Source organism: Lepidothrix coronata, unplaced genomic scaffold, assembly GCF_001604755.1.
Source record: "Lepidothrix coronata isolate B3197 unplaced genomic scaffold, Lepidothrix_coronata-1.0 Scaffold42, whole genome shotgun sequence".
Classification (NCBI taxonomy): domain Eukaryota; kingdom Metazoa; phylum Chordata; class Aves; order Passeriformes; family Pipridae; genus Lepidothrix; species Lepidothrix coronata.
The window spans coordinates 1,199,670-1,214,554 of NW_016690222.1; the positions used below are offsets into that span (position 1 = coordinate 1,199,670).

The 14,885-nt window shown below is 35.6% G+C and overlaps 1 protein-coding gene across 1 annotated transcript in view; it reads left to right on the forward strand.

Moving 5' to 3' along the window:
- The window catches only part of PDE10A (phosphodiesterase 10A), a 174,384-nt gene that overhangs the window by 127,344 nt on the left and 32,155 nt on the right, over positions 1–14,885 (forward strand). Inside the window, 7 exon segments of the mRNA XM_017813754.1 lie at positions 1,711–1,851; positions 4,181–4,336; positions 7,044–7,094; positions 8,885–8,943; positions 11,460–11,511; positions 12,322–12,464; positions 14,605–14,697. Of these exon segments, the coding sequence (XP_017669243.1) occupies positions 1,711–1,851; positions 4,181–4,336; positions 7,044–7,094; positions 8,885–8,943; positions 11,460–11,511; positions 12,322–12,464; positions 14,605–14,697 (695 nt within the window).

The following is a 14,885-nucleotide window of genomic DNA, read 5'->3' on the forward strand; positions in this document are numbered from 1 at the left end:
AATTTATTTGAGTTCATGTAAAAACATGAGCTGAAGCTTGTGAAGACAAGTAACTGTGAAACTAAGTTTTCTTTTAGAAATTATATGTATCTTTATTAGATTACAAGAAAGTGAGAATAAATGGAGCTTTTTGTTCCGACAAAATGAGCGGGCTTGTTCTGGCAGATTCAGTGTATTGATTTCGTAATGTTTTTTGATTGTTTGGGTGTTGCCCTTGTTTTTTTTTTTTTTTTGTATTAAATGCTTGTAATTCATATGGAAAGTAAGCATTCCAACTTTTCCAGTGTCTGTCATTGCTAAAGGCCACACTTCAAAGAAACTGTAAGCATAAATGGGTTTGAAAAATAAGGTTAAGATTTAGTACAAGAATAAACAGAATATTTCAATATTTCATCTACTTGGATCATAATGCCAGACATCAAACTGGAGTAAATGTTCATATTCAGCAGAACTAGTCCATGGAAGAAGTACCTTTCCTTTCAACTGATTAAGTCACTTCTCTGTGCTAAAATAGTTTGTGGCAGCTCTATTTTCTCTTTTAAGACAGTTTAATTTTAGCTGTATCACAATATTAACAAATTAATTATTGGATGGAAAACTCACTTCCTTGTCTTGCTGAACTTTTTGAGACTGACTGACTTACTGCTTAAGAACACGACAAATAGTTATTGGTTTTGTCAGAATCTTGGGTATTTTTCTTTTGAACTCACTAAATACACTGTCGGACTACTGATTCTTCTTGGATAGACTTTCCTCTGGTTTTGGCTATGAATTCCATACTTTTTATCTACCGTGTGTTTTCCCCCCAGCATAAAGTTCAACTTTCTCCTTTCAAAATGCTGTTAATCCATTACAGCTAAATCCATTACACCTTCCTCACTGGAGGAATACCTGCATACAATGCATTATATTTCATCTTTTTAGTTTGTGAACATTTTAGTGTGGGGTTTTTTTTGGAATTGTTTAGTATATTTTATAATGTGCTGTGCATATTTGCATAATAAACAAAGGATAATTACGAGAGGATGCACCTCATATCATCACATTGTTTTCTACAGCTGACAGTAGATGCTGAATTTCAGATGCAAATTCTACCTTTAGTATTTCATGCTACAAAACAGCCCTAATGAAAGCAAAGTATAATTAGTTAAATTAATCATCACAAAGCAGTGGCACAAACTGTGGCCGTTCTTACCAGGAATATTAGTAACACATTGTGTGGTGGCAGTGTCATCTCTCTGTGGTATTACGTAAACAAGATAAACAAGAAATTTAAATATTATCTCTACCTTTTGAGTATTTTCTATTGAAATAGATAAGTATATACTAGACAAAAAAAAAATAAAACTAATCTGTCTCTTACAAGGCAATGTTTTTCTCTGTGAGTCTTTATGCTGTGTACTTGTGTTCAAAGTAAATGCAATCCTACCCTGATATAAATGGTAACTGACTCCAGTCGTCCACTGTTATCCACTGGAGTTACCCAGGAGTTATCCACTGTCAGAATGATGACTTCAGAGTGGGATTTGCTTAGATTTCAGAAGAATTTAGTTGAGTTTATTCAACTATTTTTCATTGTCAAAAGCCGTGTTTCTCTATATTATCTACTTTATTCACTCTTTACACAGGTAGCACAGTAACTGTGAAAGTAACCATGCTTTCTAATTGAAGTTTGGTTTTTTTTCTTTCTCTTTTTTTCCTTCTAACTAGAGTCTGTGTATATTTACACCACCAGGAGCTAAAGAAGGACAACCACGACTCATTCCTGCAGGCCCCATTGCACATGGCACTACAGTATCTGCTTATGTAGCCAGATCCAGAAAAACGTTGTTAGTAGAAGATATTCTGGGGGTAAAAAGCTTTCTGTCTTTAATGAGATGAGTGGAGTATGTTCTTAGAATGAATGTTTTGATGTTGAAATGTTTATTGAGATGAATTTATAATGATAGGATTTACATCTGTCTTGCTATCAAGAAAATAAATTTGAGTTTGGATTAGCTGATGCAATAATTTAAGCATTTTTCATTTATTTATAAATATAAAGGGGTTTTTTGTTTGAGTTTTGATTTAGGTTATTTCAACAGATAAAAGAAGTAATGGCACCATAGTCACTTGGAGACAAAAAAAACCTGCCAGCCAAAACTCCTGTCCTCCTGTTCTTGAAATACTAACCCCAAACAAGAAGACTTTCATATAGTCAATCAAAGTAATTTGATTTTAATGCAGGACTCACACTCACAAGAATGTCAGTTAGAATTCTGGTTATTGGGCAGGATTTTTATCTCTGCATACTCTGAGGTAAAGCTAGAATGCTTGTAGTGCCAGTAGGTCTATATGAAAGATTCATTAATGTAACTGATATCAAAATTCAGGCCTTTATCTGTAACAGGAGTCAGAAATTCCCAAGATAATATTCTCATAATTCTTGGCAGTCTGTATGTCTGTCTTTTTTATTTTTTAAAAAACTTCATTCTCTAGTTCCGTTTATGCAATTGTTTGAAGCTGATATTTCAACTGTACTTTGTGAGAGCACTTTATGATTAGCTGGTTATAAGAACACCAAGGAACTTTACATTCTCTTATCTCTTCAGTGTTTCCTATCCTTACAAGTTCTGTTCAGAATAATGAACTTTGGATACTGTGGACAAAATTGGACATTGTTTTGTCTATTTTTAAAATTAGTTGTTAAAAATGTATGACTTTTGTTGGGCAAACCTGGGCTATAAATGAAATACCAGATGCCTAACGTGAGTACACTTAAACAGAGCCACAAAACCAAAATGCAGAAGCTGCTCTCCCTGTAGTATCAGTCCATGCTTTCTATACACCCTGGACTATAAAGGTTTTATGTGCTGGTATGTTTTTTCAGTCACATAGGGTTTAAATTGTTACTGGTAATTTCCAATAATATCATGATATCCTTGTATAAAAAGGTTGTATGTTTCATTTTGATTTTACAGTCATAATAAAATCAGGGTGTTAGCAAGGAGGAGTTTTGAACTTTTTTGTTGGTTTAATATCAGTGGATCATTGACCAAACAAGAAGGTTCATTTTGGTGACATGGTTTGCCTTCATGTGATTTTAGGAGCTTCTCAACAGCAAGAGGGAAGCCAATGCAGGTAGACTTGCCAGCTCTTTTTTGTGGGAGGACAGAATTAAAACGTGGAAGCAGAAGGCTCATGTTTCAAATTGCTTCTCACTCTTTTGTCTGTCATTTGTTCAAATTGATTGTCATCTTAGTAATTAAGGCAGAGATTACTTGCTGTTTTCTTTGAGAAATGAGAGATTTTGATTGGCCTTGAAGTGGTGTCTGTCTTGCCTAAGCACAGCCTGCAGGGAACATCTGGTATGAATCAAGTGCTGAAGGACTGATGTGCAAAGAAGTGGGTCTTGCATACGTAACACTGGCTAGTTATTGCTTCACTAACTGTAACATCCACGTGGTTTCTAAGGTCTTTGTGAGTTTTCCTACATGGCAAAGTGAAGCTATAAAGCCTTAGACATTCCCTATGTAGACTGAAAGTTATGTATTTGGGCCTTTTATAGCAGCTGGTAGGATTACTGTGATATTTATTTCTGTAACTTTTGCACTGATTTATTCAGGATGTGTAAGTATAATTTTTTTTAGCATAATTTTTTATACATAATTTTTGGGAACACATTTTCCTCCTAGGGAGTTGATTCAGGATTATAACTGTATGACCTAAAGCCTTAATCCCAGGTTTCAATTTTTGTTCTCTTGCAAGCACTGCTGTCTGCTCAGTAACACTGAAATTTGAGCAGTCCACTTTGTGATTACAAATGCTTTGGGGTTTTTCAGGAGGAAAGGTGGTGATGGGGTAGAGTTGTTTGTTTGGGGTTTTTATTGAATCTGGACTGGCATTAGGAATGAAGTGCAGGCTTTGCTGTCTGTGAGGTTAGAGAAAAAAGAATTATAAAAAGAAGGTATAATATCACAGCTAACTCTGACTTTACATCAATAAGGTTATCGGTAAATCTAAATTAATGCCAAGACTTTTAAATCGCATTTTTTTAGTAGGTGTCTTAATACTATGTGTAAGTTATGCTGAGAGATCAGGGTTCTTTAATTTTTATTTATTTTATAATTTTCCTGCAGTATGTCTTTCCTGTTAATGTTATGATATTTACATTTTATCAGATTATGTTTATGTTTTCTAGGATGAGCGATTTCCCAAAGGTACTGGACTGGAATCAGGGACCCGTATCCAATCAGTTCTTTGTTTGCCAATTGTCACTGCAATTGGTGACCTGATTGGTATCCTGGAGCTTTACCGTCACTGGGGCAAAGAAGCCTTCCACCATAGTCACCAAGAGGTGAGCTCACGTGCAGCCTTTGCCCACTTCCCCACGATGGTCAGCACTTCTCCACCCTAAACTTCCTCCTCTCATTCTCTCATATGTTTTTACCCTTTTCATGATTGATTTTTGTTCTTATTGAAAAAAAAAGTAGGTACTGATTTGTATTTTCAGTCAGAGCCGGTAAAATATACAAGGCATATCAAGAATTTTACCTTGTTTTCTTTCGTGGAAAAACAGATTCAAGATTTCTCTACCTATTATAAACTCTGTAATACAGAGTTATTAGAGAAATCAGTGCAGAGCAGGTGAATGAAATGTAAGTGTAAATCAAATGTCAAAAAACAAAATCATTTTATAAATAAAAAAAAGGAACTACTGAGTTACCCTGAGTCTCAACTTCAGCTCTCCAGTAAAGTTTTATTTTACAGTGTGGTAAGATTTTAAAATTTATTTCAGTTTTCTTTTTTTGGTGTGACTTCTTAAGGAATGACTATAATGTTGCAACATTGTAGCAACAGTATAGCAAGTCTCAATGAGGGGTCTCACAGGAGGGGAAAGTGATTTTTTTTAAAAATGAAAGTGAAGCAAAAGAAATTTCTGGTATTTTTCATTCCCATTCTTACATCCACACACTCTCAGGCGCCAAGATGTGTGTGTCTAGGTGGTATTTCCACAAGTCATGCACAGAGACATGAGTATCCAGGTAGTCCCCACAGAATTCTTTGCAACAGGAGGACAAGGGATGCTGTCTTCTGAGCCCTTATGTCTCCTGGTTTCTCTCTAGGTTGACAACCAAGGCTTTTGGCCAACCTTTTCTTTAGCCTATAGGAGCTGATAGCTTTTATCTCTCTAGCCTGTCCCATCTCTGCGAGTTGTCAAGATTTACTCACACTTTGTCTCCTGACTTAGATTTCCTTAGAAACTGTGTGTAGAAGTGCTGGTACCTAGATGACCTGTCAATCTAGGTGCCACTTGTAAACCTTTCTTCTGCATTTTGTTTCCCTTGTGATGGTTCCCCATCCAGATATTCCCATTCATAACCATCTTCCCCTTTCCATGACTGTTCTACGTGCTTTATTGTATTCTTGTAAGGCCTGTGTAGCTACGTTGTCCATACATGTCCATTTGTCAATCCAAAGTTATGAGTTGTTAGCAAAATACAAATGAATTTGAAAATGGAGCAGATGATGTAAAGGCTATCGCTTTATTAAACACGTTAGAACTGCATCTTAGCTCTCATGTCTGGGTGAGGATCCTTGTTATGTCCCATCTAAACATTAAGATGTCTCTCACATAAAGGTGTTATGTACCATTCGTTTCTCTCTGTACCCTCCCCCAGGGAAGAGGCTCTGAACACAGAGGTTAGGACAAAACAGAGTGAATTCTAGCCAGGTGTGTTGTCTCCATAGTGGTCGAGATGCAGTGTGGAGGAGTTTAGCTGTACTGAACAGGAACATTTGTGTGAAAAAGACAGAAATATGCAGGCAAGAGATACTAAAACTAGTCCTCCCAAAGAAGGAAAACAACAGCAATATTTGTTAATTGTATATTTTGTTTATCAGTAAGCTAAGTAGCCTAGCATTCATTTGATGCTTATATATGTATTAGTTGGGCAGTCAATGTTGATTCAGGTTGGTGTCACACCTTGTGTTTTTTCACCAGTAGGTAGAGGTTGTGCTAGAGGCTGGATTAGTATGGTGGCACCAATGTCCTTGCTCAGAGAATAAAGATGCAAAACCAGACTTCATTAATTCTGCTGCTTACACACAATGTATTTATTTTTAAAAATTTTCCTGTTACATTAATCGGTTTACAATTCAGAGAGGTCTCAGACATCCATTGTTCTGTGAAAATATGAATATTTTATGTTATACGAAATACCTTCTGTATTCATATACTGAAGTTCATCAATGTTCTGCTTGGAACTGGCTGCTAAATAAGGGTATTTTATTACTAAATTAAAAATATTTTAAGGTCACTTTCTGAGTGTTCTAAAGCATTCTTTTCATTTTCAGATTTCAGAAAGCCTTTGGATACTATTAGCAGTTTTTATAAAATGTGTACAAAGTGTTCTGTTTAAAAATATAAAATTATAAAAAAGTACCTTAGGAGGGTATGCGGAAGCTGACCTTCCGTGCTTCTGTTCTCTGTGTTCCTATAAAGCTCCCGTGTTTCAAGGACAAGAGATTATGCATGGTAGCACATCATAGTTAACTGCAGTTTACATGACATTTGTTTGAAATGTTGCCTGGAAACTGTCATACTTAAAACACTAGTCTTGAGCTGAGGGATCAGGTCTGGTTCTTCTGCCACCAAAACTGTAATGAGAGAAACAGTGCCTGTTTAGAGCTGGAAGTAGCTATTGCTGAAGAGATACAGACCCAGAAAGCTGTTAAGGGATATTAAATTTCTGTGGCAGATGCTTTTCAACAGTGTAATTTTTAAAGCATTTGGCTTATGGGATGTTTGTTTCGATGTTCTGTTTTTGAGTTGATGGGTTCCCAATCCTGCTTCTGAAGAGCATTGGTAAGCTCTAAAATTGACACACTTGCAAGCATACTGAGATGTTCACAAAATACCTGTCTTCCCACAAATTGTTAATGCCTACCTGTCTAAAACAGCTCAGTCAATTTACATCACAGCTAGACAGAGAAAACCAGCATGTACCTGATGTGCAGTTTTCAAGGTTACTTCAGAGCTAATTACTTCTCTTTTGTTGCAGGTTGCAACAGCAAATCTTGCATGGGCTTCAGTAGCAATACATCAAGTCCAAGTAAGTGTGAGTGGTTTTTCATTTTTTCATTGTGTGTCCCGTCTGCCAGAATTTGATTATTAGCAACATGGATTGTGATCCAATTTTAGTGAAGATCACTGCTAAAACATCGATTCAAGCAGCTTTCCTGAATCTGGGAAAAGTATGCTAACATTTTTGATGTTCATTGAGCTAGTTTTCCTCACTTGCAATTATGCATAAAATATTAAACAGTATTTGTACTAAAGTAGAGAAATTTTAATAAAGTAGGTAAATACTAGTTAAAGCAGATTTATAACAACTTTGCAGGGTTTTTTTTCTTGTAAGAATACAACTGCTAGACTAACTGTTTGCTTTCCTTCTCCTTTGGTATTCAGTTTAAAATTATTAGGTGTTGCTAGAAAAGCCTATTTTAAGCCACCCTCGCTAGCTGCTTCATAGTCCTGTAACTACTGCCACTAAGGATGCTTCATGCTGTCCCTAGCTGGGTGCCTAATGGAGCTTCACACAGCGTCAAAGCTGCTCTAGCAAACCCCAGCAGCTTTGCTAATAGGTTTTGTTACTCCAGATAGCAGAAGATGGTAACACTGAAACTAAACATATTCTGTCAACTCAGGGAAGATGCTAAAATAGATTCCTCTTCCATCAACTCACAGGAGGAAGTTTGTGACGTTCTTTTTTTCAAGGTGTCTTTCATACAGTTGTCGTAAGACTTGCAGAAAGCTTTCTGCTTTTCTTTTCTGGATTTTAATGTTTGCTACCTTGGTGCTGAAAGTCACTGATTTTGGGATGGTCATTCACATTTAGGCAGCATTAGTTGGCACAGACTATTGTATGCCAGTAGAATTGCAATTACATGCAGTTGTAGCTTTAGATTGTAAGAATGACTCTTCCCTTAACTGAGAAGTCTTTTACACCTAACAAAACACCACATGGAAAGTTTAGTTTAAGCTTGTCCATTGATCATTTTCATTTCTCTGCCACCTTCTAAGCAGAAGGCTTGCCCTTCCCAAGGTTTTTGCATGAGAAGAATGCAAGAGTTTTGATCTGGCATTTTATATCTGTATTACACAGATGAAAGATATTACTAGTTCTGAGTGGTATTTTTTTATGTGTAAAAGGAACAAGTACAAGTAGAGGCTTGTTTTCTTTTTCTGGCCTCAGTGCTTGCTCTAGTAATATACAGATGTACAATTGTACTTCAGGTACACAGTATGCAATTAGATGAAGTAAAAATGCAGTTGAAAGTTTTGCTTCATCTAACATTTTTGTTCTAAAAAGTAGTATGCATACTATTTTTGTGTTCTTATTCATATTCATGCTGATTTCTCCCAAAGTTGAGCATGTATCATCTGCTGCTTAGCTTAGTTAAACTTGCCTGATGTCAGTCTATAGTTGTGTCTACATGCTACTTTGCAGCCTGGAAAAAAGTGGTAAAAGTGTAGTGAGAAAGGAAGGAAACAAAATATTTGACAATCTCAGAAGAGCTGAGAGTCTGGATAAGGAGATGATGTTGATTCCATAACCACTTTCAGTGACAGCCTTTGAGGCAGCATGAACAAGTGTAACAACCAACAGCTTTCAAAAATTCTTAAGAAAGAATTTACTTTCATTTGAGAGTTTTAACTCAGGAGCTAGATAGCTAAGATTGAAACCCAGCACACAGATTCAACTTTTAATTTTATACAATACAGTAACATATACATATATATGTACTAGTAGGGGTATTTTTTTCATACAAATTAAGTGGATTAAGTTTCCTACTGTCATCAGTGTTCTGGTAAAAATGATTCTATTATCTCTGCTTCCAGGTGTGCCGAGGCCTTGCCAAGCAGACTGAACTGAATGACTTCTTGCTTGATGTATCGAAGTAAGTGTGATTTGTATCTCATGAGTTTATTTGGATGACATTTTCTACCTTGGCTCTTCCAATCTACCTGTGTTTGAAAAACTTAAACACAGGGAAAAGAACAATTGATATGGGTTGCAGATGTGTATAGCTTTCAAACTTCTTTTTTTGGTGATGGTGCAGAAGAAAATGTGACATTCAATTATACCTTACAGAGCTTGTTTATTCTTGTGGTCTTTTGCTTGGGGTTTTTTTTCCCTTTTTTTCACCTCTTCTGTCAGAGTTAAACATGTCTTTTAAGAAGTGACAAATAGACTTGGCATCTCTTTTCATGCCAATTTTAGAAGGCTTGAAAGGACTTCAATGAAAAGTTAGTTAGCATGCTTCAGCTTTCCCTCTCCCCCTCCCCTGTAAAATTTTGTGTGTATACACACATATGCATAAATATAGGGACTTCAGGGTTAAATCCTTGAAGAATCAGGGCTGTCATGTGATTGTTCTTCCCCCGCATTGTCTGAAGGCTCTGTTTTTACTTTTAAGGACTGTAACTGCATGTAATATATTTGCTTTTAATTTCTTGTGACAATAAGGGCAAAATTAAATTGAAAACACAGTAAGAGTGTGGAAGCTTGGGCTCGCACTTGCAAGTTTAGTGTCTTAGGTGATCTGCTTTTCCTTCATCCCTTTTTGTTTGTCACTGCTATAAGGATCTTTAAATAGCAAAAATAGCTAACAAATTAAAAGACAAAGCAGATTTGTACTTTTAGTAAATCACAGTCTGGGGTGTTTTATGAAACTAGTTGGTAGAAGAATTTCTAAGTGCATGACAAAGTACTGATGATACTGTGGAAAAATGAGATGTCTTGAATTTTTGCTACAAACACTTCTGTGGGTCTTGATGAACAATTCTCAAATTGATGAGATTAGAGGATGTCCAAGATTCCTATGCCATTGCTCAGGAATGTAGGCAGCCAAGCTGACCCAGCTGGAATGAGGAGTGATACACCACATGGAGGAGTCTGCCCCTTGCAAGGAGGGCAAGCTGGTTGTATCCAGATGTTTTTCCTTGCTTTTTTCCTCAGAAAGACCTTTTTTTTTTTTTATTTCAGCATAATTCAGAGTGTGTTTCCTAAAGGGCACACTTACTGAGTCTTGCACCATTATGTTCCTTTCCAGAGTGCTAATTTACCAGAAATCTCTGGATTAATCTACCCAGATTTATGGACTGGCAATTTATTCTTGGACTGGCATAATACTAAGATTATTTTAAGGAACTTTTTAATTGTTTTAAATTTTTAAGATAAAAATGACAATAAATATTGCAAATATTTATTATGCCTTTCTATAAGAAAATATTTCTCATGCAGACATATTCATCAATTGCTAGAATTTTTATTTTTAACAAAAAAAAAAGCCTGTGTCTTGAAACACAAAATCAGGATATCATTTAATAATAACTTTATGAACTTTATGTAGGTAGAGACATACTAGCAGGAAAATAATTAGTTTCCTCTTAGAAGTTGTCTGTACCTTTTCTTACATGGAAAGAGGGTTTCAGTGAGGAAATTGTTAGTGTGCAATGTCACTGGGACATGTTCTGTAACATTTTAGAAAGGGCAGAGTATGCAGTGCTCCACCTCTTCATGTCCCTGACAACGTAAGACTAGTGTATTATGTATTTCCTTTCCACTAGACCCAAACAGAACTGAGCTGTATATATATTCAAGGCCATGGGACAATGCCTGTCTCTCTGCTGGGAACATTGTAATCTGAGGGTTATTAAGACTTGGCATGCAGAAGATTTAGACTTCTTTTACTAATAAGTTTGACCTTTATCTTTCAAATGTTCTTGACTGTCCTTGAACAGTTACCACTTTGCTGTGAAACTGAGTTTCCTTCTTATTTTTTAAGTTACAAGATCATCCTCTTTCTTCAACTTCAACATGCTGCACCTGGGTTGATATAGAAGACTCACTAAGAGTTTTTTAAATTGTTGCCTTTTAAATAGTGTTAAGGGTTGGATAATAGGAAGTGGATTTAGCTACACTACATAGTTTTATTTGGTTCTCAGTAGATAATATGGGTAAACCGAATGAGATATTTTAATATTTTGAAAGCAATGGATTTTTTTAAAATCTATCTACTCTTTTCCTTTTTCCTTTTGCTTTTAAAATTTTCGTTGTGTCAGAGGTGCCAAAGCACTGTGATATGTTCTTGATGTTGCTCTACAGGGACCTATTCATGGTAGACAATGTTTGGTAGTCTTTTTTTTTTTTTTTTTACAGAGAAAATTCTATGTATAATGAAGAATATTCTACAATTCTGTCACTGTAGAATAAGTATAAAGAAACAGAGTTAGGACCATTTCTTAATTCCTTTGTGCTGTAGCGAGCCAGTCAGTAATTTTCAACGTGCAGGGCTTTTTCCTCACCTATTTTGGCTCCACTATTAAGCCAGGGTGAAACAAGAGCCCATGACACCCATTTGAGAAGTGTTTGATTAAATGCGAATGTTTATTGACTTCTCTTTCTCTGCAGAACGTATTTTGATAATATAGTTGCAATAGATTCTCTACTTGAACATATAATGGTAAGTTGTCTTTTTCACTTCTAAGTTTCTTAGTCAAAGTTAATAAAGTCCTTCATTGTCTTTTCCTTGAAGACATTATGTCATTGAAATATGTGAGCTGTTTGTAATGGACATATAATACGAACAATATTAACATGCCTATATGAAAAAGGTGGCGAAGGTCAGCTTCAGTTCACAGCTTTCATAAGTAATGAAACATGACTGTCTCTGAACTAAATAGTTTCTATTGTGTTTCAGGGAAGATTTGAACATTGTAACAGAAAGACTTCTGGTTTTCTTTTTATTTCAGCTTGTTGTATTGATTCCTTCTTCCTAAATTCAATTTGCTACATGCTGCAAAGCACTGCTGAAGAAGTTACTGTCTGTAGCAAGGACTAGAGGTCAAACATTTGCACTGAAGATAAAGTCAAAAAGCCAAAAGTGTTCTTAGGTCTTGGTATAACTTATATATTTAAAATCAAGTCAAGATGAATTGTATCAAAACATAGAAGGAGGAAAGGACCTGTTTTGAAAAGCCTTCCTTGTATTTGAAAAATAATTTAATAGGAAAGCCTATTTTCTTTTAGCAAATATTCAAGTCTCTAAAGATATTCCTGCATTTCTCAAAGAGAACACTTTAATTTGAAAAACAATATCAAATAAGGCTTTAATTTTTAATTGCCTCCTCAAAGATCGGTCCTTTGAACAGACTTCCATAGTGGGTAATTTCTCAAAACTTTTATCTTGCAGTGACCAAGGTTTTTATCAGATAAATGACTGAAGATAATCTAACTCATGACCATTAACTCTACTTTCGTTTTTTGTCTGTAGATATATGCAAAAAACCTGGTGAATGCAGATAGGTGTGCACTCTTCCAGGTTGACCACAAAAATAAGGAGCTGTATTCAGACCTTTTTGATATTGGAGAAGAAAATGATGGAAAACCTGTCTTCAAGAAGACCAAAGAAATAAGGTAAGAATAGCTAGCAGAAGAATGCAGCTTCATTGTAACTACAGACATGCAGGCATTTTATTACCCAGTTTCTGTGCCTATCTGCAGGTACCCTGACAATACTTGTCATACTGTGATATCATTCCCACCAGGACCCGCCTCCAGAAGGTAGTACTTCTGGGAATGACATTGCAGTGCCATCGAAACAACGTCTCTGAAGCTATAACGTCACTCCTGGAAATGCCGTCTTCCGGAGGCGGTCCTTTTGGAAATCATGTTGGGAAAAAAACAGAGGTGTTCTGAGGTAGGTAAAGGTGCAGGTAATGGTGCACCTAATCCGTAGTCTGCCAGTTTGGGACTTTTTTCCCAAGAGAGCTCCCAAGAGAAATTGAAATTTGTGTGATTCAAGCACACCCAAAGCAAGGAAATCACAATTTGTACTTCTTATGGATGGACTAGACAAATGTAGAATGATGTATGGACTGGTCATTGGTTTTGAAGATTTCAAGTTCAGTAATTTAGATTTATTTTTCTCATGTGATTTTAGATTATTTTGAAACTTTTAAAAAATTTTGATACTGAAGTATTATTGAAGTGGTGAATTTGAAAATGTATATGGCCCGGTAATGACTACGCAGGATTTTCTGCCTAAAATTTATGCGTATTTCTGTTTCTTGTCACAGTTATATAATTTTTAGACTTATGTACTTTTTAAAAGAAAGAAGAAAACCAACAAAGTCAATATATAATTTTTCACTTTTCAAAAATTATGAGTCCTTAACAGATACAGATCAATATTTTCAAAGGCACACAGGTTTCAAACCTGTAGCTTCTTAAAAGGAAAAAAGTGTATGACTAAATATTTTGCACTAAAATTTTGCTAAAATATTCAGCATGGATTTTATCAGAACTTTTTTCATTTCCTCCTTATACTTTTAAAGTTCTGGGCCAATATGAGATGTGATTCATGTTGTTGCTTAAACTCCTTTAGACAAACTTACTCCCACTTACTATTGTGTGAGTGAGAATGGAAGGAGTCAAAATTGGTGCAATTTGGGTATTGACAAGCAAGCAGGTGCTGTAAATTAAAGAAGTTGGCCTGCTCTAACATACACTTTCATACTCCTTGATAATTGTTTTTACTGTTTATATCTTTCTGTCTTTTCTGTATGTTATTGAAATGTTGATTCTGAGTGCAAAGGTGTGAGCTATTTCACAGGTGCTGTATACTGAAAGTGGAGTGCAACTTAAATATCTGTAAGAAAGTGACACTGAGTCATCAGGAAGGAGACTTAAGTTGGCATGATGCACTTATCATAAGAAGCAACAGAAAATAACTTAAAGTCAGGTGTGCAGGGTGAAATCCCGATGGCTTTATCACTAACTTTGATGGGGATCAGGGTACTACCAGGGTACAGTTACACTTCAAAGTGTTCCACATACGATTCTTTCTACATATTTTTACATATTTTTCTCCATAAATTCTGTTCTGTTTGTATTTAATACTGCTTTAGGTCAAAGAATTGAAAATTATTGCCTCACCAGACAGACTTGTAGATTTTTCTGATTCAACTCAGGAATATATTTGTTGTGTTTAACTTCCTTGTGGCGATTAAGGGATGCAGTTAGTATCATGGCATTATTTCAGTGTTATGAAACAAGCTAGCTATTCCAAGGTCTACATGGCAAATGCATATCATCTTAGCTTTGAAATTTCCACTGGTCTTTTTCCAAATTTTATTTTATCAAATCCACACACACACGCCACCTGAAGAAACAAGCTCCATGTTACCTGTGCTGTGTTTAGAGAAAAAATGAATATATAAAAGTGATAATAAAATAGATACCTTGTAAAGATAAACAGAAGTCTCAGATTCTGTACAAATGTTATGTTTATTAGGGATAACCCCCAGGGTTATTGAAGATTTTGAATTTTTGTCACTAAAATGGTCATATAATAAAATGTTTTGTACTGAACTATCTAGTTATATAAAATGTTTTCAGAAAGTATCTATTAGTTTGTGCTTTTTTATTTTATTATGTGCTACTATTTGTTGTCTTGTAAAATTTTTCTCCCAAAAGCAACAAAATGGCGCTGGCTGGGAACAAATACCCATTACTGTGCCTGAGACAGACTCCATTGGAAAAATGTTTTTTTCAGGTAGCTCATAGAAAAAGGAATAGCTGGTCAAGTGGCAAGAACCGGAGAAGTCCTTAACATCCCTGATGCCTATGCAGATCCACGCTTTAACAGGTAGGATGTTGTTTGTGGGAGGGGAGGATAACTCATCAGACCTTTTAGTTAAATTGACCGCCTAAATTTCATATTCATATGCATTCATGGAGCTGTGATTCTCTAATGAGGAGGCAACCTGCTTTAGACATCATAAAAAGTGTTATTTTTATCAAATATAAATATAATAGAGAAAAATTTATTTAGAT